Below are 25,895 nucleotides of genomic sequence, written 5' to 3'. Positions count from 1 at the left end.
CCCCCCCCCCCCCCCGCTCCGACATTAACGACTACCCCGCCGCACACGTTGCTCACGCGGACCTCGACATTCTTTTCTGCATCGTCAGCATCGAAGGTTTACGAAAAAAACATCTTCGCGCAGCCGCTATTTGTCATTTGGCAGCGGCTTGTCACAGCAAACATGTTTGTGTGGGCCAGCTCGCGTGTTTGATCCCCGACATCTGTTTCAAGTACAGCCCCGAACATGTCCATACCCAGAAATAGAATCTAATTTGGGATGACCGAATTGTTTGTTCCGAGAACAAACAGTTTGTTGCGAGGAAATGGGAGAGAGCGCACAACTCAAACACATCACAGCTCATCACTCCGGCTCCCCGAATCCCACGGCCTCGTGCAAAGCATTAAAATGATACTTTAAAGACTAATCGAGTTCAACGCGTCTTCTTTAAGGGAAAAGAGTCGTTCCTCCGGGCTCTGATCCTCCGACCGCACGTGTGACGATCGCCACGCGGCGCTTCCTCATCGCAGTCGAGTTCAAGACTCGCCGTCTTCTCCGAAACCGGATTTTTTAAAAATGGCGGCGCGGCGAAAAGCTCCCGAGCAAACAGAAATGCTATCGTTGGCTTCTCTCGGCGCCGCCTGCGCACCACGGCCATTCAAAAAAACGTCTTTCTTTTTTCTCACACAGCCTTTGGTCTCCTCCAATTGGTCGAAAGCGCCGTGATTAATTGCACGTTTTTTTTTCGTAGGGCCACATGTTTTCAGTTTTGACTCTTTTTAGGAATTTGTGAGTCTGTGACTCACCAAAGCCGCTCCATCTGCCACTAAACAGAGTCTACACTGGCACCGTATTAGTCAACATTCGGAGAACAATTAATTACACTTTCCAAAGGAGGCTTTCTGTTTTCTGAAGGTTGTCCAGAGGTTCGTGAAGATGGTTGAAGAAAGCTGAACAAACCGGCCTCGTTTCCTACCACTACTTTACTTCTGATGTGTAATTACACCCTTTAAAAGCTGGGAATTAATGATAGCACAGCCGGGACAACCGGGGACTCGTAATCGTGCTGCGTAGCTTTTTGGCAGACGTTCAGTCGCGCCATGAAGCCACGTCGGGTGACGCGCGTCCATCGACTCCTCGAACGCGTACGTCGTGCTTCGTTTTTTTTTTTACGTGAAAAAACCCTGCGGAGCGCGGCTTAAAAATGAATCCAGCTAAATCTCTTCGTCCCCCTCGGCTCGGCTGGCGAGAGCTCGTAACATTCTCGCGGCGGTGACCTCAGGCATTGTGAAGCCGTGACATATCTCATTTAGCGGGGCGAGAGACAGGAAGAGTCTTGCCCTTGTAACTCGCCCGCGCGCCTGGCATCGGTTACAGATATTTGGGACCAATTTGACGTTTTTTTTTAATTGCGCGTCGTGCACCCGAACGCCAGGAAGTCGCCACTCGAGCTGCCCGTGTGTCTTCTGGTCGTCACCGGCCTCATTGTTCGAGTAAACAATAGAAACACTGACAGCTAAGCAACAACCCTCCGTGAGATTTCTTTAAAAGATGCATTCAGTCACCGGCTGCAGACCCGTATGAGTTAAGAGCAATCTGATAATGAAAGTAAAGACGGAGGCATTGTGAGCCCAACAATGTGCCGCTGATAAAGAGCAGCGTGTGTTTGGCTTTGGCTGCGATTACACCGCTGCATGGAAATCCATCACGTTGTTTGCCGAGCCATTAGCTTAAAGACACTTTTACACCCACAGGTGTGTCGCAGCCCAGCCCTTCGCACCGGATAGCCCCACAATGTTGGCAGCAAGATGACCTCTGCACCGGAGAGGGAAGTAACAGAGTACCTTCAGAACCGCACGCACGGGCCAGCTGGAGGAACTTTGATTACATTTTACGGGGGAAATTGTTCTTTTTACTCTATTTCTACACGTTGTTTCATTTGGATGAATCACAGGAGACACGAGTGTGTATTTACTTCTTTTGACTACAGCCATGCTAGCCGGGTCCCTTTGTTTCTTTACGCTAAGCTAAATGTGAACGCACACTTCACGCGTCTCGTCCTGCAGCTTTTTTTGGTTTTCAATTACAAAATCCTCTTCCAAGATCCTCTTATTAGCTTTGCGAGGCGATTCTTTTTCTTCCTCTTTTCCTTCCCTCCCTCCTCGGCTGAATACATGACTTATGTTGACGAGAGCCAGACGGAAATACCGCGACTGGAACTCCTCGTCTCTCTCTTCACCTCCCGAGCCGTGACAGAGCGGCCAGATATTTCACACATTACATACGTCAAGAAAAGAAAAAAGAAGCTTTCCCTCTCCGACCGCCACATCCTTTAACAGTTAAACACTCACTTCTGGGAGACTCGCTCAAACACATGCAGGTACACAGCACAGCAGCTCCGCATGCGAGCAAGCACACCCCCTTCTTGCGAGCCTGTGCAATGCAAAGCGCCATATAAGGGCGTGCCGATGATGTAATGGTCCATAGGCAGGGAGCACATCCCTTATTGTTTGGTCTGACTTGCAGGAATGCCCACATTACAGGCACTCAGAGAGTGAGACACACACAGAGAGGACGAGTTGAGGGTGTTGTACGGGAAGATAATGAAGTGAAGACGGGGGCGCCTTCGGCACAGGTAGGCTTGAACGCACGGCTCGGTTCAGGGGGAAAGAACTTTAGAAGAGTGAGTAGTCCTGTTGATTGGAGGGTCGCACCACTCCACGCTGCTTTGGGGAGAGTGGGGCTTTTAATAGACCTTCCTTTGGCTCGAGAAGGTACGTTTATCTTCTAAAAGCCTCGATGTATTTATCTATAAGCTTCGGGAAGTCTTTTTTTAAATCGGATGTGTTGAATGAAACACAAACGGTGGCAGGAATGTCATTAATGTTTTGAAGCCAGCGGTTATATCATCGAGTTTAATTTGAAATATGCATAAAGAAAAAGTCCAAAGATATTCACTAGTTAGACATTAATGAATCTCAGTGATATTTAAGTAAAAAGGCAGTGTAAGACATACAGTATGTGATTATACTATATTTAATATAAACAGTATGTACAGCACATTATTATTTAGAGAGGCATTATGTGATTTTAAGGTTCTTTTCATGGCTTTTTATTGTCAGATGAGGTTGTAACAACTCACATTACTAAATGGTGAGGAAAGAATAATCTGTGGTGTTAAAATAAGAAAGTATTCCTTTTTTTTATTAGCATCAAAATTAACCCCCCGAGTATTGTACATTTAAAGTACTCATTGTGCCCCTTTATGTTCAAGCCAATTTTCTACTATATATATATATATATATATATATATATATATATATATATATATATATAAGTATAAACTGTAGCAGGTGAATTTAGATAATTTATTATATATATATATATTTTATTTTATTTGATAATCTGAATCTGCAAAGTAACTAAAGTCAAACAAATGCATGTTGTGGAGTAAACAGTACAATATTTCCCTCTGAGATGTATAAAGAAACTGGAAATACTCCAGTAAAGTACTGAGGTAAATGTACTTTGTTACGTTCCACCTCTGGCAGCTCCATAATGTATATTAATTAATTAATTAATTAATTAATGAATACACACAAACACACAGACGCCACATCGAGGTCTCTTCTGGAAACACACCCAGCGCCACCGGGAAGTTCATAAAAAGTCAGAGTTACATATCTTACACATGATTGCACTCTGGGGGCACATCACTTAGCCTTTACATACAGTCCACACACTGCATCAATCAGCCCCCCCCCCCCCCCAGCTCTGTGGCCATGTGTGTCTGCTGGATATACGTCGGTCTGCACGTTCATGACCTAATCCCTCGCGGCGAGGAAACGACATGTGGAGCGTGTAACACAGTTTCCAGAGAGGGAAGCCCTCTGAGAAGCTGCGGCCGGTTGCATAAAGCAGACGGGCGCATATTTGCAACAAGGCCAGAATCAATCCTTTTTTTCCACGACCCCCCCCCCACATCTGAAACGTGTTGCACCGGCTGCAGCGTGGGTGGTACGGTGCCCTGTAATGTCCACAGCCTTCAAACTGATGTGCCACCAGCTTTATGTGCAGCACTATTTATTCCTCCGTAACGAGGGGAGATAAAAACATGACGGGGAGGTGAAATCTGGAACAGCTGATATATGTTTATGTATTTTCTGAACGCATGTGGATACTGTTACTTGAGCTATTGCTTCCCCTTAAAGTACGGTTGGGTCTCATTTATTTAAGGGTCAGGCTGCAGGAGTCTACGATGCTTCCGACTATATAACGTGCAGACGCTAAATTATATTGAACCCCCACTGGTCTGAGACGTGCACACACTCATCTGTGTGTGTGTGTCCGATGAGAAAGAGTTCAACATCTCCTCATGCACCACAGAGGGCAGTGGGAAATAGCGTGATAGAGTCCCATAAAGGGCTGGAGGTGATTTCACCCGTGTTTTGGGCACATGAGCCCTCTCCAAGGATTTGCCTTTTATTAGTGCAAAGTGCCCTTTAATGCAGCCGTGTACAGGATTAATAACCAGCTCGGGACTTTGAAGCGTTTCAAACAGAGTTCCCAGCCCTCGCTGCGGCACTAAGTACATTTCTCCTTCTATTTTGGCGGATGACATCACTAGAAAAACAGCGAGCGCCGAGATAAGAGATTGAATAAACAGCGATTAGAGGCCTCGGGCTCGTTCGCAGGAAAGACGTCTGCTTGTTTCATTTAGCAACTCCGTGTTTCTACGGCCGGTCGGAGAAAATGGACTTTTTTTTCTCAACACATGCAGGTTCCAAGATAAGGCCCGACGCTCTTATCCAGAGTCCTTGAAAGTTAAGAAGATTAAAATAGTCTATCGACACCAGCCAGTGTATTTTGTAACAAGGGCAAACTTAAAGTCAACAAAGATAGATAGAAATATTATCTGAGCACCTGGACGACTCACTGACAATGAAATATAAATATAAAGGAGTCCATGACCACTTTAAAGGGGATTAATGCCTAAAAAGGCAGCTATGCAACACAAAATGACAGATTTTATTTACTTAAATTAAATTATATTAAAGTACAAGTATGATAACTGCAAAATGCCAACAACCAACACAACTTTCAGTTTACATAAAAATCAAGTTTACCACACGCTTCATAACGACCGTCTTCTAATTCAGCCGGACGACGCTAATGATGACGCTCGTGCACGAGGCTCGTGCACGCTCGTGCATGAGGCTCGTGCACGCTCGTGCTTGACGTTTCACCGGACCCCGTCGCAGCACATGGATGCAGTTACACGTCCCGTCCCGCTCCCAGCGTTTAGCAGCTACCGCTGAGAGGCGAGCCGCCCTTCCACACTTACATCACGGCCCACCATCCGAGTGTACATGTGGAACAAGTGATCCGTGAGACTGTGTGTGTGTGTTGGGGGGTTTCTGTGTGAACTCTGTGGAACTGAAGTTGCCTTTGAAGCAGGGGGAATTCCTTTAAATGTATAGAAGAAACAGGGCGGGTAGGCGGTGGTTTTGGTAAAGGGGGAGGAGGGTTGGTAGTAGAGAGAAAGCCCTTAATTAAAGGATTGTTCCATGCCACTGGGCCATCTGTGTGGAAATGCCTGGCAGCTGCACACACACAGCAGACATAACATATCTTCCCCCGGGAGTGTACCCGGTGATGGATGCATGTGTGAGATGTACTGACCCCGTCTACGCACCGAGACGTAATACGAGTACTTTGTAGCCCATCAGCGTATATATTGCAGGTAGAAATATGAGATACAAGTAGTTGTGGAAGTGTAAATATCATATATTCTCTGCTTTCTAAATGATCTCTCACCTCACGGCCTTTGACGTCATCCTTATGAGTTGGACAGTATTGCTCATCTTCGCTGGTGAGATCATTTTCAGAGGTCGTGGGCTGCTTGTGGGTCCTTTCACGTTATTTCCCGGAGGACTCTATCGGCCATATGCTACACCGTCAAACACGATGGAAACTGATCGTTAAACTCGAGGCCTGATATTTACAGCGGTAACTCAGGTTTCCAAACCATCGGAGAATTAGTTGGCAACAAGGGAACAAAAAGAAAAGTAACCTCTGGTATTTCAGACTCCCAACCTGAGCGAGTCAAAGTAATGCTTTTTATGATGTGTTAAATTTTCCATGACATAAAAACGTTAGTCCGCCTAAGAAATGCCGGGGAAATAACCGTGTTTATGATGTGTCGGTGCTTGGAGTCGTGGGCCCAAGTGGTAATGACAGTGGGGGTGTAGAGTTTCTTGAGTCCCTTTCATATATAACATTAGTGAAGATAAAAGACTGACATTTTCAAATGAACAATGACTTAAATATGTGGTGCTCCAAATTTAAAGAAATTCACGTGAAATTAATAGAAAATGCAACTGCAGGGGGGAAAGTAACCAAACTGTACATGCACGTTTTGAATTGGATTCTGTTTCTTACAGGTTGAAGCTGTTAATTGATCAGGATAAGGTCTACCAAGAAAGAAGGGACGACGAGAACAACCAAAAGGTCACGAGTCTCAAGGAGGAGCTGACCAAACTCAAGTCGTTTGCGTTGATTGTCGTGGATGAGCAGCAGCGCCTCACCGAGCAGCTGGATCAGCAAACGGCAAAGGTCCAAGAACTGAGTGCCGGCGCATCGCAAGCCCAGGAGGAGCTGAGCTCAGCTAATGCCCGTCTGCAGGAGGAGGAGCTAAAGGTCTTTCGCTTGGAGGCGGAGCTGCGTGACCAAGGCGGTCGATACCATCAGGAACAAGAGGCCATGACAGCCAAACTGACCTGCGAGGACGCCCAAAGCAGGCAGCTGCGCCAGAAGCTGTCAACTCTCAGCAGGCAGCTGGACGACCTGGAGGAGACCAACAAGACCCTCCGGCGAGCGGAGGAGGAACTGCTGGAGCTGAGGGACAAAATCAGCCGCGGTGAGTGTGGAAACTCTAGCCTCATGTCTGAGCTTGAAGAGTTACGGAAAAGGGTGCTTGAAATGGAGGGAAAGGATGAAGAGCTGATCCGGATGGAGGACCACTGCAGGGACCTCAACAAGAAACTGGAGAAAGAGGCCAATCAAAGCCGGAGCTTGAAGACCGAAGTCGATAAACTGAACCACAGGATTATGGACTTGGAGAAATTAGAGGACGCGTTCAGCAAGAGCAAACAAGAATGCAACTCACTCAAAAGTAACCTGGAGAAGGAGAAGACGGTGTCAAAGGTTCTGACCAGTGAGCTGGACGCCTTGAAAGTCAGGGTCAAAGATCTGGAGGCGGCTGAAAGCCAACTGGGAAAGACAGAGCTGACACTGAAGGAAGATCTCACCAAGTTAAAGACTCTGACCGTCATGCTGGTGGATGAGAGGAAGGCAATGGCGGAGAAGCTCAAGCAAATGGAGAACAAGGTCCAGAACAGCACTGGCAAACTTCAAGCTGAACAGGACAAAGTTACGTCGGTCACAGAGAAGCTGATTGAGGAGAGCAAGAAAGCGCTGAGGTCAAAGGCTGAGCTGGAGGAGAAAATGTGCAGCGCCACAAGGGAAAGGGACGACTTGAAGGCCATGTTGCTCGCCGAAGAGGAAAAGAGCAACGATTCGGAGTCTAAAATCAACATGATGAAGAAAAGGTTGCAATCGCTGGAGAACATAGAGAGAGAATACGTGAGAAGCAAAGCTAAAGAGGAGAACGTCAAAGCACCTGTTGCTAAACACTTCCAACTAGAAGAGAACAAAGTCAAGGACTTGACGCAGGAGGTGGAGCGCCTGAGACACAAATTAAAGGACATGAAGGTGGTAGAGGGAGACCTCGTAAAAACAGAGGAGTTTGAATCACTGGAGAAAAGATTCATCAATGAACGAGAGAAAGGTAAAGCCTTGATGGAGGAGCTGGAAATATCCAGAAAAGAACTTTCAAAGTACCAACTGGCTGAAAAGAAAGAGTGCAACCAAGAGCACGTTCTTTACAAACGCTTGAAGGACGAGGAGGCAAAGTCTAGCCATTTGACCAGAGAGGTAGCGGCTCTAAAAGAGAAGATCCATGAATACATGGGAACAGAGGAGTCCATATGCCGCATGAAGACTGACCACTCTACGCTCCAGAGGAAACTGACCCAGCAGGAGGTCAGGAACAAAGAACTGGCCAGAGAAATGGAGACGCTCACGCGAGAGCTGGAGAGGTACAGGCGCTTTAGCAAAAGTCTTCGCCCCGGCATGAATGGAAGGCGCTTTTCAGACCTTCACGTTTCTACCAAGGAAGTTCAAACCGAGCCCCTTGACGTCATGCCTCCCGGCTGTAAGACGATGGCCCCGCTGGAGCGCGCCGTGGTGAACGGCAAGCTGTACGACGAGAGCGACCCTGAAGAGAACGCCAACTACAGCAACGAGCTCCAGCTCACCAAATGCAGCCCCACGCTGATCACTAACGTGAACAACCTCAACAACTTGAGGAGGGCCCGAGTCCCGTTCCTTAAAAACAAAGACGCCCCCCATCAGGTGAACGGTAAAGTGCAACCGCGGCAGAATGGCAACCACGTTCAGCCAGGAGACGTTGTGCTGACCCACAGCCCCGGGCAGCCTCTGCACATTAAGGTGACTCCCGACCACGGACACAACACGGCAACACTGGAGATCACCAGCCCGACCACGGAAAACACCCAGTCGTTCACAAGCACTGCCGTCATACCCACAAGCGGAGGTCCGCCCAAACAGAGAATCACCATCATCCAGAATGCTTCCATATCCCCGACGGCCATATCCATTTCCCCCAGATCTAAAGGTTCCCCGATCTCTGACGGACTGTGTTCCCCGGATAGGGCCCTGTCACCGTTCACCATGGCTACGTACTCCAGAGCGATGACTCCGGACTCGTGCGGCTCCGTAACACCAGACAGAGCAATGTCGCCTATACAGATCGTGTCGGTGACGACGGGCACCCCCGAACGCTCCCTCTCCACGGAGCCAGTGGAGGTTCTCGGAGGGCACGCCATCTTCCGCGTCACCCCAGAAAGGCAAAGCAGCTGGCAGGTCCAGAGGTCAAACAGCTCTGGGCCAAACGTCTTCACCACGGAGGACAACAAAATCCACATTCACTTAGGGAGCCCCTTCATTCAGAGCATCAGCACGCCGTCGCAGACACTGAGTCCGGGCCACACACCTGGACTCCAGGAGCAAAGGACTCAGGTGTTTGCAAATTGCAGCACTTCTACTGCGAAAGGCAACAGCAAAATCACAAGTAGCATCACGATTAAGCCCACCTCCACCCCAATCCAAAGGCCATCACAAATTACAGTAAGTAATGTCTATGATTGACCTGATAATCCCCCAAACCCTCCATCCCATCCATTGTTGCTGAATCCTGCCCATGAGGATTCAACCATAGACCCTTAAACCCCAACTCTATACCCCCGATACATTTACATGTCTGTTTTACTTGATTTATGATTTACTCTTAAACCAGGGTTTGAATGTTTCCTTTTTACTTTGGTTGTTTTGCTTGGTTCTGTGTGATTAAGTTCCAACAAGTGTTTGCCTGCATGAGAAAAACAATACCATTTGAAAGCACTAGAACATTTGATTTAATTTGACTTAACTTTTTAACTTATGTGCACTTACTGTATTGTACTCAGTGGCCTATTTGCCACGTAGTCTGCTTATTCACACTGATGTATCATACCAGTTTTTATACTTAATATTACACACATACTGCATTATGATTAAGTTGTTTGATTTTCTGAGAATTAAAGTGTGCAAAAAGAAGTGTTATGTTTTATAGTGTGTCATCCATGCTTGCCAATTTCCTTTATTCACTAAATCCAGCATGTTTTGAATGTGTAAAATAAAAAAATAATCTGAGACAAAATGCGATTAGATTGAAATCAGTTTGTTTGATTTGATTTTTTTGGTGCATGCACAGTAACTTTTTAACACACAAGATCTCAATAATGTGTTTAGATTACAAGATTACAATTCACCTTCTCAGATTTGAACACAGAGACTGTCGAGACTTTGTTAGACTAATTGAATGATATCCAAGTGGAAAAACCTTTGTGACCGGATTACAAGACACAAAAGAAAACCTTCTGGGAGTCTCACATGTGTTTGCTTGCTCGAGTTGAAATCACAGGCTGATGTCATAGTTCCTTCTGACATCCAGAGACGCAGAATGAAAACCAGCGTGATGTGAACTCGCTGTTCTGAGATGATTCAACGGAAACTGCTTGAAACCCTTTAAACCTCAGAGTGGTGCGCCATAAAGCTGCAGTTGGAATCTAAAAAAAAAGTCTGAGATTTGGTGGAATTACAGTTGCTCTTCTGCACTGGACTTCCATAACTAAAACACAATCAGGGTAGTAAGCACAACGACTATCAGACAAGTTGGTCCTGAAAGACAAACTGAACTAAAAGCAGATCAAAAAAAGAGTGTTTAAGATATTAATACTTTCAGTTTACCTTGGCCCCCATCCAACGTGTTGAGGTGTCCTCGAGCACTTCTCTAGAAATTATCCATCTGGGATCGACGTGTTATGACAAAGAATAAAAATAAAATCGCTCAGTGCTGCACTTATATACACACATGTATATACACACACCAAGAAACACATTTTATCCATAAAAAAAGCCCCTTCAGAAAAGCTGATCCGTCTCAGGAACACTAATGTATTTATTGATGGTTCAACTCGAGTGGTCTCCGTTAGCTCGTAACACAAAACTTCTGTTTCCTTTGGATTTCTCCCATGAATCCTTTGAAATGAATAATCAGGACGACTTACGAATGTTTCTCCGTGTATAGGCATTCCTCTACATGTGGTTTTATGCACCCGCAGTGGAAACGTTACCACGTACGTGAGATATGTTCAATTAAATCTGGACCGAAAGTCAAAACATGATGGTGATGATGATGAGGGGATGGAGACTGAAAGACAGGAATGGAAGGGATGTGGGAGAGGATGCAGTGGGAAGGATACAAGGATACAGTGGTAAGGATACCGTGGGAAGGATACAGTGGGAAGGATACAAGGATACAGTGGGGAGGATAAAAGGAAACAGTGGTAAGGATACAGTGGGAAGGACACAGTGGGAATGATACAAAGATACAGTGGGAAGGATACAGTGGATACAGTGGGAAGGATACAGTGGATACAGTGGGAAGGATACAAGGATACAGTGGAAAGGATACAGTGGATACAGTGGGAAGGATACAGTGGGAAGGATACAAAGATACAGTGGAAAGGATACAGTGGATACAGTGGGAAGGATAGAGTGGGAAGGATACAAAGATACAGTGGGAAGGATACAGTGAATACAGTGGGAAGGATACAGTGGGAAGGATACAGTGGATACAGTGGGAAGGATACAAAGATACAGTGGGAAGGATACAGTGAATACAGTGGGAAGGATACAGTGGGAAGGATACAGTGGATACAGTGGGAAGGATACAGTGGGAAGGATACAGTGGATACAGTGGGAAGGATACAGTGGGAAGGATACAGTGGGAAGGATACAGTGGATACAGTGGGAAGGATACAGTGGGAAGGATACAGTGGGAAGGATACAGTGGATACAGTGGGAAGGATACAGTGGATACAGTGGGAAGGATACAGTGGGAAGGATACAGTGGGAAGGATACAGTGGATACAGTGGGAAGGATACAGTGGATACAGTGGGAAGGATACAGTGGATACAGTGGGAAGGATACAGTGGGAAGGATACAGTGGATACAGTGGGAAGGATACAGTGGGAAGGATACAGTGGGAAGGATACAGTGGATACAGTGGGAAGGATACAGTGGGAAGGATACAGTGGGAAGGATACAGTGGATACAGTGGGAAGGATACAGTGGATACAGTGGGAAGGATACAGTGGGAAGGATACAGTGGATACAGTGGGAAGGATACAGTGGATACAGTGGGAAGGATACAGTGGATACAGTGGGAAGGATACAGTGGGAAGGATACAGTGGATACAGTGGGAAGGATACAGTGGATACAGTGGGAAGGATACAGTGGATACAGTGGGAAGGATACAGTGGGAAGGATACAGTGGATACAGTGGGAAGGATACAGTGGATACAGTGGGACGATTGTATCCGTTAAGAAAAGATACATCTTCAAGAGAAAGTAAGTAGCGAGCTGATATATGAAAATCTAATGTTCCCATTAACTCTGATAGTATGAGGCCACTCAGAGGCCTGACTATGAAGTGTAGTACAAACTGTGTATTTGTGGGGGTCACGTGTGCCGGGTGCTTCACCCAGAAAGCTCAACATTTAACCAACATCGTAGAAAAGATAACAACGTTAGCATCAAATTGTCCCCGCGCTCTGTCCAAAGATACGAAGGCAAACTGTCACAAAGTACTCTGACAAACATTTGACTTGAGCTTGAATCAGATGCGACACAACGTTATTATACCAAAATACTATGAAGCACGTAGCTAAGCCCTCAGTGTCATTTAGACGGAGCAAGACAACTGTTGCATGAAGACGCCAACACACACACACACACACACACACACACACACACCAGTGTTACGAGGAGATGATTAAATCAAGCATTACATTGAATGAGTGTGAAGGAGCACAGCTGGAGAAACCGGATACAAAGCCGTCTGGGCGCTGAAATGATGCAGAGGCTAAACAAGATGCTATTCATTAGAGCGCTCCTCGAGAACGCATCCAGCAGCTGGGATGACTGTCTGCGACCTCAATTACCCCCTGAGTCACTGTAGATGCTCTGGATCCGTGAGCTGGACTCATCTGGACGGCTCTGCTCGCGGTGCCCCTGCCAGACTGATAGAATGAGTGTCGAGTGACACGCTGGGAGCCGGAGAGCGTCTCATATAGAAAAGCCTGCAGCGATGCTTCTGTCTGCGGAGGTCGACACTTTTTTTTTTTTTTTCGGAGGGGGTGAAATAAAATGTTAAAAAACACCAAACGTCGTGATGGAAATTGAAACATTAGAGGCCTAATTTAAATCGTCTCCCGGTGGGAACAAAGTGCAGCCAAGAAAGTCTAATTCCCAAAGTGCATGCCAGAGAGACGAGTCGAAGGATTTCCTCCTTCTAGCCGCTCGCAGTGGAACCGAGGAGCGATAATAAACAGTGGTGTGGGGGCCTTTTCTAACAATAGGGCTCCGTACTGCGCGTGAGAGGCCATGGCCTCCGCTCCCACCGCAACACGAGCACCAAAACAAACCTCCCGTGTTTGGTTGCCGTGGAAACAGCCGGGGCCAAGGCTCTGCAGAAGAAGTACTTAGCCGAACTCCTGCTGCAGCGCCGACGGAGGCGAGAACAAAGCCGCACTGAGGCCTCTCGACGACGGGCAGATTTTCTGGCCCATTAGCTTTGCCGGAGCACAGACTGGACTCGTTCTGAAATGTATACGCCCGTATGAATATTTGAGGTTATGCATAGTTCACTGCAGCTCGAGTTTGGCGTGTTGCTTGGGAATAAAGTAAAGTGGTGTGATGAAACTCACGGGGACGCTGAGGAGCTTCAGTTTCACTCCGCTGCAGATCGAAGAGGGAGCTCTCCGTCTCAATCACACCTACAACGCTGCAGCCCGGACTATCTGGGGAGGTGCTGAGGAAAAGGATTTAACATATGCTCCAATCGGACCCCTCGATAACTTTGAAGAGAATAATTGCCATAGAGGGATCAGTAGCACGCTGTGAGCTCGAAAAGGAGGAGAGACGTCTGACCTGTGTTCTCGAAACGATTTATAGAGCTGATTTAAAAGTCGAGACGCACAAATACAATACAAAAAAACACTAAAATCTGAAGGAATATGTTGCGGGAGCTGCGTTAAATGTCCTAGAAGGTGAACGAGGAGTGCACAGCGTTGCTGAGGTTACTCGTGATTGTGCAAACATCTTATCGCAGTAAACAGGATGCTGCACGGGGGGAGGGGGGGGGGGGGGGGGGGGAGCGATGCTACCTCCGTCTGCTGGCGCCCTGCAGCACACGTAAACACGCTGATTGGAACGGGATTGCACAGAAAGCGGAGCGTTGTTCGAGAGTCTGAGGAACGGGACGTTTCCCACCATGTTTTTTTTCTCTGCTTGCTCTCTGATTGGAGGACAAACACCGGGTCCGAAGCAACAAACGCACGGTTGATGATGATGATGACTAAAATGTTATGTCTCTTAGATGTTTATATACAGTGTAAGGTGGTAGATATTTAAAACAATATCATTTCTATGGCTTTTTATGATCAATTCATCTTCTTCGATTAATTCAAGAGGATTCAAATGCAAGAGAGTAGAAAATAAACGCCCTCTTTACTTCATTTTAATTGATTGTGGAGTATTTGTTGCAGCGGTGCACGTTAAAGGCGCTTATAGGACACTAAATGATGTGCAAGAGACAACAGAAATATTAGAGCATTTAAAAAGAGGAAGCCATGTGTTTGGGAACACTAGTCCAAAGTGCAGCAGTACCAGTTTGGCCCAAACAATAGGATTTGACATCATCTAGTGGTCATCGTCGGTATTGCATCAGATTGCCTCCTCCACTGCTTCCTTCTTGCCTTTTGCTTAAAGTGGTTTCTCTCCGTTCCTCCGCAGGTTCCTCTAGAGGCGCTCCGGAGACCGGGACCGACGAGGATCCCCAAACCGAAGGGCTACGGATCCCAGAAAGGGACAAACCCCGGGCTGCAGAGCAAGACTCAGCTGCCGGTCGCTCCTGCAGCCACCGGGAAGGAGCAGCCACACACCAACAACAACAACAACAACACAAATCTCGTGACCCGCTCACTGTGATGTCAGTGACACATTTTCAGATCATCCTCAAAGTCGCTTCGGATATGAAACTGAATGATAAATGATATAAAACATTAAATGGTAAACAATCCTCATGTAACTGTCACATTGAAGTAGTTCCAGTGTCAGATTGGTGTGAACATTGTGATCAAAACAAATTAAACTGAGAAGTAATATAAGTGTGTTATATGTTGTATTGATCTTTAAGGGTTGCTGGTAATGACACATTCATCTAATCTCTCGGGGTGGAAAACGTGGATGTCTATTTTGAATAAGTGGCAATAATGTACATAAGTGTATAAGTGATGTAGCTACTTGATAGGGATCATATCTGAAATGTGACATTACTGTTATCAATAAAGATTTTTTTTATACCTGGAATAAAAGAAATGTCTGATCTGATAATTATAGAACATTAACAGAAACAAAAAACTATTTAAAAAAGTTTTTTATTAACACTGAACACTTGGTATTTGAGTAATGTTGAACACACAAGTGGTGCGATAAGAAACATTACAAATTAATATGACTAAAATAAGAAATTTAAAGTATTGTTTAAGGATTGTAATATCAAAGAATGAATGCATGTGATGACAATACAAGTACATGTGTAGAGAGTTTAACACACAAACTACCGTCTGAATACTTTTAAAGGTGAAAGTGAGACAGTTTGCATCACGTGTGGGGTGGAAAAGATAATTACCGTTAATTTCTCCTTTTACACCCCACGGCCCCCAAATAAGGGGACTCTGGGGTTCAGGTAAAACCAGAAAGATAATGATAAAATAATATTGTGTTGTTTTACATCAAATTAAACAGCAGAACGTGAGCTACAATATTTAACAAGCTGTTTTCAAATGCTCCAAACACAACTCACAATAGTAAAAAGAAGAACTCAAGTGTCATATTCATAATTTGCCTTAAATCAGCTCACCGTCCAGTCTTCCGGGCCTAGCGACCCGTAGCTACGTCCTAGCAGAAGAAGCTAGCCACCAAAAAGCAAGAGGAGTCCACACAGACTCCAGCCATAGTTTTAAAGATCCTCTCCACCCAACCCCCACCGAGACACAAGCAAGAGAACACAGCAACACAAATCCCTTCGTCACTTCACGGTGCGCACATTCTGCTTACCTTTTGAAGTTTGGAAGAAGAAAAAGCATTTTATCCAGAACACCTGCACTGAGGAGTGTTCTCCACACATTCTGTGACCCAGTCAAATGGTTCCTGACTCGCAGGGGGCCGTGCTGGCCGGGGAAAGGAAGTATGACGACGCCTATATGCATCTCATTGGCTCACGTTGCTGTTAATCTGGTTTTGGTCCTAACAACTCAATTCTATTGGCTCCAAGGTTTCCATAGAGGTGTCAATCACTGACATCGACCAATCTTTGACTGAGACAGGGCCGTGCGTAACCTTCACGCGCCAGCCAGGTGAGAAGTGACCGTTACGCAGGATGACGCGCAGCTGAGACATCGAACTACCACCCCTCTCCCCCCATACAGGGAACATGAACATGGTCTCTATGGGGGATCCTCTTCTTCACGGGTGTCCCGTCGGCGCGGCGCTCACGGCTGAACGCAGCGCACACAGGAAGTGCTCTCTCTCCTCGCCTCTTTCTGTGGCGCACACCCAAGAACGACACGGACCCTCCAGGACGAAAGCGTGACGCACGTCTACGTAGAAAGACAGTATCGCATAAAGTTATCAAAAAGATAAATCGTACGGCAACATAACGAACAGCTGTCTGACTCACAGCGCGTGTGCGTGATCTCTCTGACAGCCAGGCTGGCGAGCGCCACGGAGGCCAGGAACGTGTGCGCGCTCCGGTGGGCCGGCGAGAACGGCGTGTGCTGCACGCGTCGCCGCGTCAACACCAGCGCGTCGTTGAACAGGAAGAGGCCCACGTCGGACACCTGCTCGTAGACCCTGATCATGCACACGCAGAGAGGACATAACGTCTTGGTTTATAATCTGTGGTGAAATACAAGTGCATGCTACGAAAAAAACACATTTATAATCGTCTTGAAATTCAAAATTGAGCAAAGTAAATTATCAAATGTAGGCTGATTACTAATCAAAGTACTCACGGTTGGTTAATATTTAAAAAAATACCATATCATACATCTGCTAAGTGAATACAAATGAAAATCCACACACACCTGAGTGAGTCAGGAATCTTTTCATCGGGGCTCATGAGCAAGGCAGCATCCTGTGTTATTATCAGCTGCCTGTTTCCTTCACTGAGGCTCTACACACACACACACACACACACACACACACACACACACCATATTAATATAAAGATACCTCAACATGCTGTTTTGAGAGCGAGGGGGGGGAAAGGAGTTTTTTACCGGACAGCCTTGGATCATCTTCTCCGTTTCCTCCATCCGCTCGTCTCTCTCAGAGTTTCTCTTCAACTGAAACAGAAGCAAACGCGTTCACGACACCGAGCGCAGGAATCGAACGCGGCGTCAGCCGACGCCTCGGGGGGGTCGGGTGGGGGGGGGTCGTACCTTCTGTATGAACTCTCTGAATCCCAGCAGGGTGTCGAGGGCCGAGCGGAGGTGTGTGTGGTCGGGGTGGCGGCTGTGTGTGTGTGAAGACAACACCTGAAGCAGAGTCACGTACTCCTGTATCCTCCACACCGGACACAGCAGCAGCTCCTGCAGGCTTCACCAACACACCGCGGTTTAACGAACGGATTGTCTCTATGGACGATAATTGCCTCGTAAACAAATAAAGATCATACGTGCATAATGTTACCTCAGCATGTGTGTTGCAAGAGTTCTGTCCGCTCTCTTCAGGAACGCCCGAAACGGAGGCTTCGTCTCCCTGCACTGAGATCAGATAGAAAGCAAAGCGTTCTCAGACCGCTGTGCGCTCCACACCTGGCGTGCGTGCGCCGCGCGCCGCCCGTACCTTGTCGACGGTGCGCAGGGCGGTGGTGTAGTTGTTGAGGTAGTTGGTGTAGACTCTGAGTTTTGAGCACAGTTTGACGAGCACATCCCCGACGCACTGCTCCGCACCCCACTGCTGCAGCCGGGCTCGTAGATCCTCCTGAAACGCCCTGCAGCAAACACACAAACAGATACCGCGACGTGTGCACACGAGACGGCGTCGTGCAAATATGTGTGCGTGTGTGTGTGTGTGTGTGTGTACCTGTTGAGCTCCAGCAGTTGTGCGACAGGGCTGAGGACAACGTGGATGTCGGCGTAGCTGAGGATGGCTCTGTTGGAGTTGAGAGCTGCAGTAAGAGGCTCCTGGTACACCTTCAGGGAGGGCAGGAACCGGATAAACACATCTCAATCATCCTTCCTAAATCTAATAACATAAGCTTCCTCGTAGTTTGCTGAAAGTGGTCAGCGGCAGCTTTCTGGATTTGATTTCTCAGTCTAAATTACACCTGAAACAATTGGTCTCTCACTAAATGTCCTGTTGGTGTTTTACTGTTACAGTCGACCAGCCACCGACCTTCAGCACGGCGCCCAGCCTCCCCAGATAAAGACACTCGCTGTGGTGGAGCTCTCTGGCAGCTGCTCCTCTCCAATCGAACAGCATCTAAAGGCAGAGAGAACGAGATGAGATGTGCTCCTTCAACCTTCAATATAATCACACACACACACACACACACACACACACACACACACACACACACACACACACACACACACACACCTGCGGTAGCTCGGCTGTCAGGTCGAGTGGCGCCAAAGAGAAATCTTCGGCTCCTTTGTTCCTTTCCCCTCCACTCCTCCTCTCTCCTCCCTCCTCCTCTTCTCTCCATCTTGTCAGGAAGACGGCAAGAAACTCCAGAGGTCTGGTCTGAAGATGCAGGAGCAGAACCAAAGAAACACCGTTATCCAGTCAATGAGGCAACGTGACACAAACTCGCCCTGTTGTCCCACCTCTTCCTGCCGTGTGAGAGCAGCGAGTCCCTCAGCCAGAGCCTCATTTACATCTTTGGACACACAAAGCTCCTCCAGGCGGATTTTCTCCCACAGAAAGTGACCTATATTAAATACATGAATGGATTCCTCAGGAGGTTTACAGGACACAGGGCATGCAGGCATTTGTGTGTGTGGTGCATGTGAAACCCACCCAGCGCCCGGCCCCTGGCCTGGAGGCTGACGCTCTGGAGCTGTGGCCCCCAGCTGCCCCTCAGCTGCCCCAGAGCCTCCTCCATCCACTGGGCCTGTCTGCACCAGCCCAGCAGTGCACCGTCACACACAAAGCGCAGTGCCGGGGATGCCGGCCGCTGCTCCGAGAGTCCGGTGCACACGCGGCCGTCGGACCACTCGCCGAGGACTGAGAGGGGGCGAAACAACAAACTCTATGTTGTGGCTTTAACATGATGCGAGGCTACGGTTACGTTACACAATTTCTAGAAAGTCCCGTCAGGCTCCGGCTGGCTGAGGTGTGTTTTTGGTGGCTTTTCAGGTCTTGCGCAATGCGACTCACTGTTCTGGAAACTTCCGGTGGCAAAACCCATCGGCGCCAGAACCTCCAGACCCGTCAGAGTAGAGAGAGTCTGCATGAGAGCTAGTCCCGATGCTGAGGAAGTGACGGAGGGAACAGATTAGAGGCGTGTGTGTGTGTGTGTGTGTCCCAACATCTGTGTCTACCTACCAGATGCAGCCAGCGGGGAGAAGATGTCAATCCCTCCTCCTTCCTCAGTTGGTGCCAACCAGCCACACAGCTTTTCCCAGAATTCTCTGTGGTCGGGGGTCAGTAGAGTCCTCTCTGACAGGCCACAACCTGACAAAAGAAAAGGTTCCTTCAGCTAAGCAACGTACGTCGCCATCAATGTTGAAAACACTAAAAATATACTGAATATTTGCCACAAAGTTATGTAAGAAAATGAAAACCGGGGCAATCTATGCAAGATTTATGCTGATTAGTTCTGGTCAAAGGGGAACCAGGAAAGCTGCAGATTTACTGTATAAAAAAAAAAAAAAGAAGGTACTATCATCATAAAAATAAGCCATGAAATGTTTTTCGCAGATGTGCTGCGAAGCATCCTGAGAGATGACCCTGGAGCACGGGAGGCTGAACCTGGACAGGAAGTGACCCCGGCAGCGTTTCCACACATTACGATACACAGGATTATTAATTCTCACCGTGCAGCAGATGGATTTCCTCCGTTCCTCCTGGAGCTAGCAGGCCCAGCCTCTGAGCTCTCTGCCCAGAAATAGTCCTCTCCACCTGGGTTAACAGGGCCGAGAGAGTCCCTCTGTGGTCGTACAGAACCGCAACCACTCCATCCTTCACGCCACTCAGCACCAGCTAGGAGGAAGAAAAAGAGCAGACGGGGAGAAATGGGAGACGGCGACCTTCACAATGTGCCTTTTACACTCTTCATCCATGCTTTATTAGCATACTAAGGAAGTTTGTTAACCTCATAGGCAGGAATTCTGCTGGAGATCAGCAGTACGAGGGGGGGAGGGGTCACGGAGACGTTGGGTGGCAGCGGTCTGCCGGTGAAGGAGGACAGCGCTCCTCTGGCTTCGCTCAGTCTTTCACGGGGTCTCAATGGGCCCATGCTGGAGCAACACATTTTAAAGTTTAATATTCCAAAGACAGGATTTATTACAGAGCTGTTGCGTTGGGTTGCATTATAGTAGAAAATGCATTGCATCATAAAAAACGCTGACGAGTGAATGTTTCACCTGCTCGGCCCGGAGGCCTGGACTCTCTCCAGGCTCTGGGCTGCAGTCGTGGGCCGCCCCCGGTCCAGGCCGAGGCAGGCGCTGGGAGACCCAGATGGAGGCCAGGAGAGAGAGGGCCAAGAGCCCAATGCTGTTCCAGAGCCGGGCCTCCCTGTCTGAGTCGCTGCACCTCTGGCTCCTTGTGGCTTCGTGTAGCTGCCCCAGGCTTTCCTGGTTCTCAGAGAGTGTTCTGCAAACATCACAGATGGGAAGCGTCTCTAAGAACAGGAGGAAGACAGGAGGGCAAACGAGAAAGAGTCAAAAGGGTTTCTTTTTCGACTCACTCTTCTCCTCCTGGAGTTTGTCTCTGATTGTCTGTCTGATCCTCCTCTCCTTCCTCCTCTCCTCCTCCTCCTCTGTCTCCCCCGCGCTTCGCTGGTTGAGGGTGCCGTACCGCTCGGCCGCCTCCCTGGGGGTGAGCCGGTCCAGCGTGGAGACGCAGGAGACGTAGTGGTTCTTCCACGCTCCGGACTCCTTCTCTCCGGGAGTGTAGGGAAGGAACCAGCCTCTCCGGATGCAGCGGCCGGCCCAGAGACAGTCCTGGGGGGGGGGGGGGGGGGATACATCTCAATGCAAGCCTGGAAGCCGCAGTCGGCATCAAAATATCTCGCCTCTCACCTGCTCGGCGAGGACCCCCCAGTGCCAGCTGACTTGGGCGGCGGAGCAGAGGTCACGAGGGGACAGGAACGACATCACGTACAGGGACAGGAAGCGGGGCAGCACCGACGTGAAGTCCACTCGCGTCACGGGAACCGCCTCCGCGAGCAAATCCTTGCAGTACCTGAAGTAAAAAAGACTCCAGAGTGGCACGCCGACACTTAATGACACAGATACTGAAACAAAAGGGGAGGAAGCCTACTTGAGCTGTGACCTGCTGCATTGTGTGAGCAGAGAGTGCAACAGGTGCTTCCTCTGTCCGTCGGTCCACAGGTCAAACCAGTGCAGCACGAGGTTCGTCCTCTCCTCAAATAACTGGGAGGAAACGGGGGAAAAGGACACCGACAAACGGGATACAGCCGGTGAACGACGTGTGGAAGGTGCACCTCGTTGCGTAAGAGCGTGTCCGCTTACATGAAATGCTATAATAATAATAAATATAATATGTATTCAAACAAGACACTGGACAACCACCACCGAGATATCATGATATCCAAGGAAAAACAAATGGATAGTGTTCTCTGTCTTAGTTTGCATGAATATTTTATATATCTTTCTTGGGCAAAAACAAAAACATTATTCAGCCGTAATAATAGTTCAGTAAGTTGCAATGCACCTTCTCCTGTAGCCGAGGGGCCTAAAACCACCTGCACACAATATGCAATTAAATGATTTTTGTTGTTTGTGTGACCTGAAGCATACAGGAGGGGGTTAAAGGGGGGGGGGGGGGGGGGGGGGGGGGGGCTAATTGGGCAGCTCAATAGTTTTATTTCCTATTCTAGCCTCGCCGTACATTGAATCCGACATATTCACTGCACGGTACAACAATGTGCTCATTCCTGCCATCTGGTGGTCATTCATATACTAAATAAAACAATCTGATTTAATAAAAGTGCATCGGGGGGGCCTCGAGGCTCGGCTCGGTCTGACCTGCAGGTTGCCGGCCCGGTGGTTCAGGGGGGTCCAGGTGCTGAACCGGGTTCCGGACCGGGTGCCGCCGAGCTGCCACCGCTTCACCGGGGGAGGGGTCGACGTCACGGCCGTGTCCATGCTGCTCTTTAACGGGGGGGTTGGGGGGAAAGACCTCCTCGACTTCTGGTCCAGTTCAGCTCGCTCACTAAACCGCTGCGACGCAGAGGAGCTCGCTCACGCGCCGCACGCACGCGCGCTGCTCCGTCACCTTAGAGACGCATCAACAGGAGGATGTGCACATTCCTTCAGTGTGCAGCCTCCTGCACGTTATTAATAAGTAATAAGTAACCCGACTGCTACGGTATGTCCACCCTTCTCCTTTATGGATGATAAATGATATACACACGCATTAAATCATATTCCCTCAATTATCTCTCATATGATTAACACATTAATATTATGGTAGAATAAATGTATTAATTCCAATATGTGTCATAACCCACTTATGTAGAGAAAACCTGAAACACGAGTTCTACTACAACGTTAATATCTGCCGTACGCAACTCTTTAAAAAGGTTGTGGCTTCAGGAAAATGCATGCGAATTATTTGTTTTATATATTTTTGAAATCTTTTTTAAAAAGCGGTAGCTCAGGAGAACACATTTATTATTAGGTCAATAAAAATACAACCACCAAACATTTTAAAAACACTTCAGAAATAACCCCACAAGAATACTGGTTAAAAACAAGAAGAGTAGGATTTACAATCAAAGCAGCATCAAATAATCATATATTACATTAATAATCATTTCAAAAAGGTTAGAACCAACAAGGCAAAACATTATTAAATGAAAAATGTAAGGCATGTTTGTGACATTTAGATAATTCAGTATCTTCCAGCGTCAAAGTGATGATGTGCATGTCGTATGGATATGTGCAAATATATATTTAACACTGAACAAGGATGTTGGCGCTGATGTCGTATGCGTGTTTTATGACTCAAACAGTGCAGTTTGGATCTAACTATAATTAATGTCATCAGGAAACTTATTTTAATTGTCTCTAAAATAAGATATAGCATTAGATTTAAAGCTACATGTTGATAAACATAATTTCTGCATCTATATTTTGATTAGATTTATCTCTGTGTGACAACTATTAACAATTAAGACAAAGTGCAACAGAGTGAGTTCAGATATCTGAGAATCGCTAAAAAGGAGCTTAAAGTCAGTTCGCTAATCAGATCGACTGCTTTGGTGAGCAACGTTTCACCGTTTGGAAACGAGGGAACCGACAGGGACGCACCGACGTGGAGAGACAAGAGAAATCAGAGGAAATTCAAATCCCATCTCGGGGGGGGGGGAGTGACGAATAAGGCTGTGGGTGCATCCCCGTGGTGACATCTTACAGTACGTCCATCCTGCTGGGCGGCCACAATACTTAAAAGGAGAAATCGTGCCTCGAGGTGACGTGGGTCTGGGTCCGGGTCTGGGTCTGGGTCCGGGTCCGATGGGGTGCAGGAGGGAGGACTCACATACTCGCAGTCCTCGGGATCTCTTGGGAGTCGGCCAGATTCAGTTTCTGACTGGAGAAGCAGGGTGAAGGAAGGAAAAACAGCCACAAGTCTGGACTTTCTTAGATTAGTGCCGGACCGCCAAAGAAGATATACTTTACTTTCATTTAGAAAGCAATTAAATGGACTAACATGATGCTTAAAATACAAAAACAAGGATACATTGACGAACTCAGCTCCTCAAGCTGTGGAGAGAAAGAACATTAAAAGAGTCTTTAAGAGTTTAACACTTAGGAGGCGAATAAGCTGCTAAGTCCTCCACTACTTTATGACGCTCATGCAGACGCACAATTACGTCTGCCACTCAAAAACGTAGAAAAAGGGATCAAGTGGGCCTCACGTTCAGAAGTAATTTGTCCATGTTGGTGTCGCAGGCTACTTTCTTCTGGTCCTCGGGCATTTCGTCCACCTCGCTGTGGAGGTCAAAGTGCAGATGCGCCAGCTTCTCCTGCATCTCTCTCACCTGCTCCATCTGGCCAATGGAGCACTCGTTGCCTGTCACAGAGAGGGGGGGGGAAAAACTTTATTAGTCGTTTACATAACACCGGTTGACATTTAGAGTGCGTGTCCATGGCTCTCTGGGGGCTTGTGTTCATCTTAAAGAGTCAACATTACCAAACGCTTGTAGTTTCCCTGAGTGGAAGTCGTTGAGGAGGCTGAGCAGGCCGTTCTCCATCTCCTGCACGTCCGACACATCGGTCAGAAAGGAGTGCTGGATGATGGGCGCCGCCTGGCCCTGGTTCTGATTCGGCCTCCCACCCAAACCCAGGTGGTGCCTGGGTTTGTCTCTCACGCCCCTGGAGAAGACCCAAACAACAGGGCATGAGCAGAGCAGCGTGACACGATCATGTAAAACTAATATTAATAAAAAAAGAACACACTGCAACCTCCTATTTTTGTTCTTTTGGCTGGAGTGAGTCCCCGCGTTGTGGCCGGAGCCGACGTGCCGTCCCCCGGAGGGAGCGTTGCTCTTCCGGCCGGAGCCACCGGTCGGGGCCGCCGTGCTGGCGGAGGTCCTGGGACTCTTTCTCTTTAGCTTCCGCTCCTCCATAGCTTCATGTTACGGTGCTGCCTGGCACCGCCGGGCCCGGTGACGCAGAACCGGGGCTCCCCCCCCCCGACAGGTGTTTACGTGGTTCGGGACCAGGTTTGCCGTTAGCTTGGCTAGCTAGTCGGGCCCGTTTCGGTTAAACACCGCCACACGTCGGCCGCATTGCTCCCCCGGGTGTGTCGCGTGTCGTCTGCGGGGACAGGGGTCGTCCTCGCGAGCCCACCACCCACCCTCAAAAAAACACACACTTGTTGAAACGTAGAGAATGCGGAAGTAGCCCCGGTTAGCTCGAGCGTAAACTCTGAAAACTTCCTGTTTTTGGTCTCGGGCCGGATTCCAAACTGAAGTCTTCGTCCACTAGGATACGGACTAAAATACAGTTTCACTCACTCTCACTCAACGAGGGGATAAAACTACAACATTACCGACTAGTGGAACAGAATGAGGGTTAATGTACCGGAAGAAAAGACTACCGGGCGTTGAAAGGTGCTCACCTACTCCGCGTTGAGGTCGCTGGTCTACGAATTGGAACCGGGCCCTACGCCGACCGTATTTCATCACATATTATTGTTAATCTTATTATCCCTTATTTTTAAGCACGTAACATTTAAATTACTCTTTCTCACACGTTCACAAGACACCTTTTTTAATGTTGTATTATTTCTTTTTGCTACCATATTTTCTTTCTTATTATTAATTTTCTAATGTGTTGTTATTATGGTTAAATGTCTGACTCTCAGTTGTATTATTATTATTATATTTTTGTACTATCTTCTTCTAGGCCATAAATAAATTAGCTCCTAGTCTCCTAAATGTCTCACGCCATCACACACTTTCTTTAAGTCCTGGTTTCCTAGTCATGGAGACAACTGACTCATAAGTATGTCTAAAATATTTGAAATAGCACATATTAGAGAGGATATGTCCTTACTGAAGAGTGGCTGAGATGAAGTTGCAGTACATAACCACAAGGGGGAGATAAGCGAACATACAATAATGATCCCCCTCTCCCTCTTCTTAATTAATGAAGTATTAGGCTGATTTTCATGCTGACAAGACTTTGTAAATTGTAACATAAAACACATTCAAAAAGTTAATTGAATTTAATTCCAGAACAGCATTCAAGCCTTTATTAGTATTCACCAAATATTGTTGAGTGAGTGAGGATTAAAGTGTGATTTCAGTCACAGTCTTGAATAGCTGCACAAATAGATGATTTTATGCACTTTGACTGAACATATTTTCTCTCATTTTCAGTTTGCAGTTGCATTGCTTAT

At 47.5% G+C, this 25,895-nt stretch overlaps 3 protein-coding genes across 3 annotated transcripts; 1 reads left to right on the top strand and 2 right to left on the bottom strand.

Annotated features, from left to right (window-relative positions):
- Positions 1 to 2,505: 2,505 nt before the first annotated feature.
- On the top strand, positions 2,506 to 9,833 carry filip1l (filamin A interacting protein 1-like). The gene is made up of 2 exons (XM_034549357.1): positions 2,506 to 2,614; positions 6,423 to 9,833. The coding sequence occupies exon 2, from the start codon at positions 6,742 to 6,744 to the stop codon at positions 9,268 to 9,270; it is 2,529 nt and encodes an 842-aa protein (XP_034405248.1). The 5' UTR covers positions 2,506 to 2,614; positions 6,423 to 6,741; the 3' UTR covers positions 9,271 to 9,833.
- Positions 9,834 to 15,149: 5,316 nt separating this feature from the next.
- On the bottom strand, positions 15,150 to 22,518 carry LOC117742197 (epithelial cell-transforming sequence 2 oncogene-like). Its single transcript, XM_034549356.1, has 21 exons — positions 22,013 to 22,518; positions 21,285 to 21,397; positions 21,044 to 21,206; positions 20,710 to 20,965; positions 20,387 to 20,615; positions 20,116 to 20,260; positions 19,838 to 20,003; positions 19,347 to 19,475; positions 19,179 to 19,271; positions 18,819 to 19,025; positions 18,626 to 18,729; positions 18,396 to 18,542; positions 18,192 to 18,278; positions 17,880 to 17,989; positions 17,640 to 17,787; positions 17,484 to 17,557; positions 17,234 to 17,390; positions 17,072 to 17,137; positions 16,877 to 16,965; positions 16,471 to 16,643; positions 15,150 to 16,390 (listed from the first exon to the last, which is right to left on the bottom strand). The coding sequence occupies exons 1-21, from the start codon at positions 22,130 to 22,132 to the stop codon at positions 16,257 to 16,259; spliced, it is 2,910 nt and encodes a 969-aa protein (XP_034405247.1). The 5' UTR covers positions 22,133 to 22,518; the 3' UTR covers positions 15,150 to 16,256.
- A 125-nt stretch (positions 22,519 to 22,643) lies between these two features.
- On the bottom strand, positions 22,644 to 25,238 carry ccdc28a (coiled-coil domain containing 28A). The gene is made up of 5 exons (XM_034549358.1): positions 24,455 to 25,238; positions 24,183 to 24,364; positions 23,908 to 24,062; positions 23,730 to 23,752; positions 22,644 to 23,579 (listed from the first exon to the last, which is right to left on the bottom strand). The coding sequence occupies exons 1-5, from the start codon at positions 24,616 to 24,618 to the stop codon at positions 23,525 to 23,527; spliced, it is 579 nt and encodes a 192-aa protein (XP_034405249.1). The 5' UTR covers positions 24,619 to 25,238; the 3' UTR covers positions 22,644 to 23,524.
- Between the last annotated feature and the right edge of the window lie 657 nt (positions 25,239 to 25,895).

Source organism: Cyclopterus lumpus, chromosome 2 (assembly GCF_009769545.1).
Source record: "Cyclopterus lumpus isolate fCycLum1 chromosome 2, fCycLum1.pri, whole genome shotgun sequence".
NCBI classification, from domain to species: Eukaryota; Metazoa; Chordata; class Actinopteri; order Perciformes; family Cyclopteridae; genus Cyclopterus; species Cyclopterus lumpus.
This window is presented reverse-complemented; position numbering and strand designations above follow the sequence as displayed.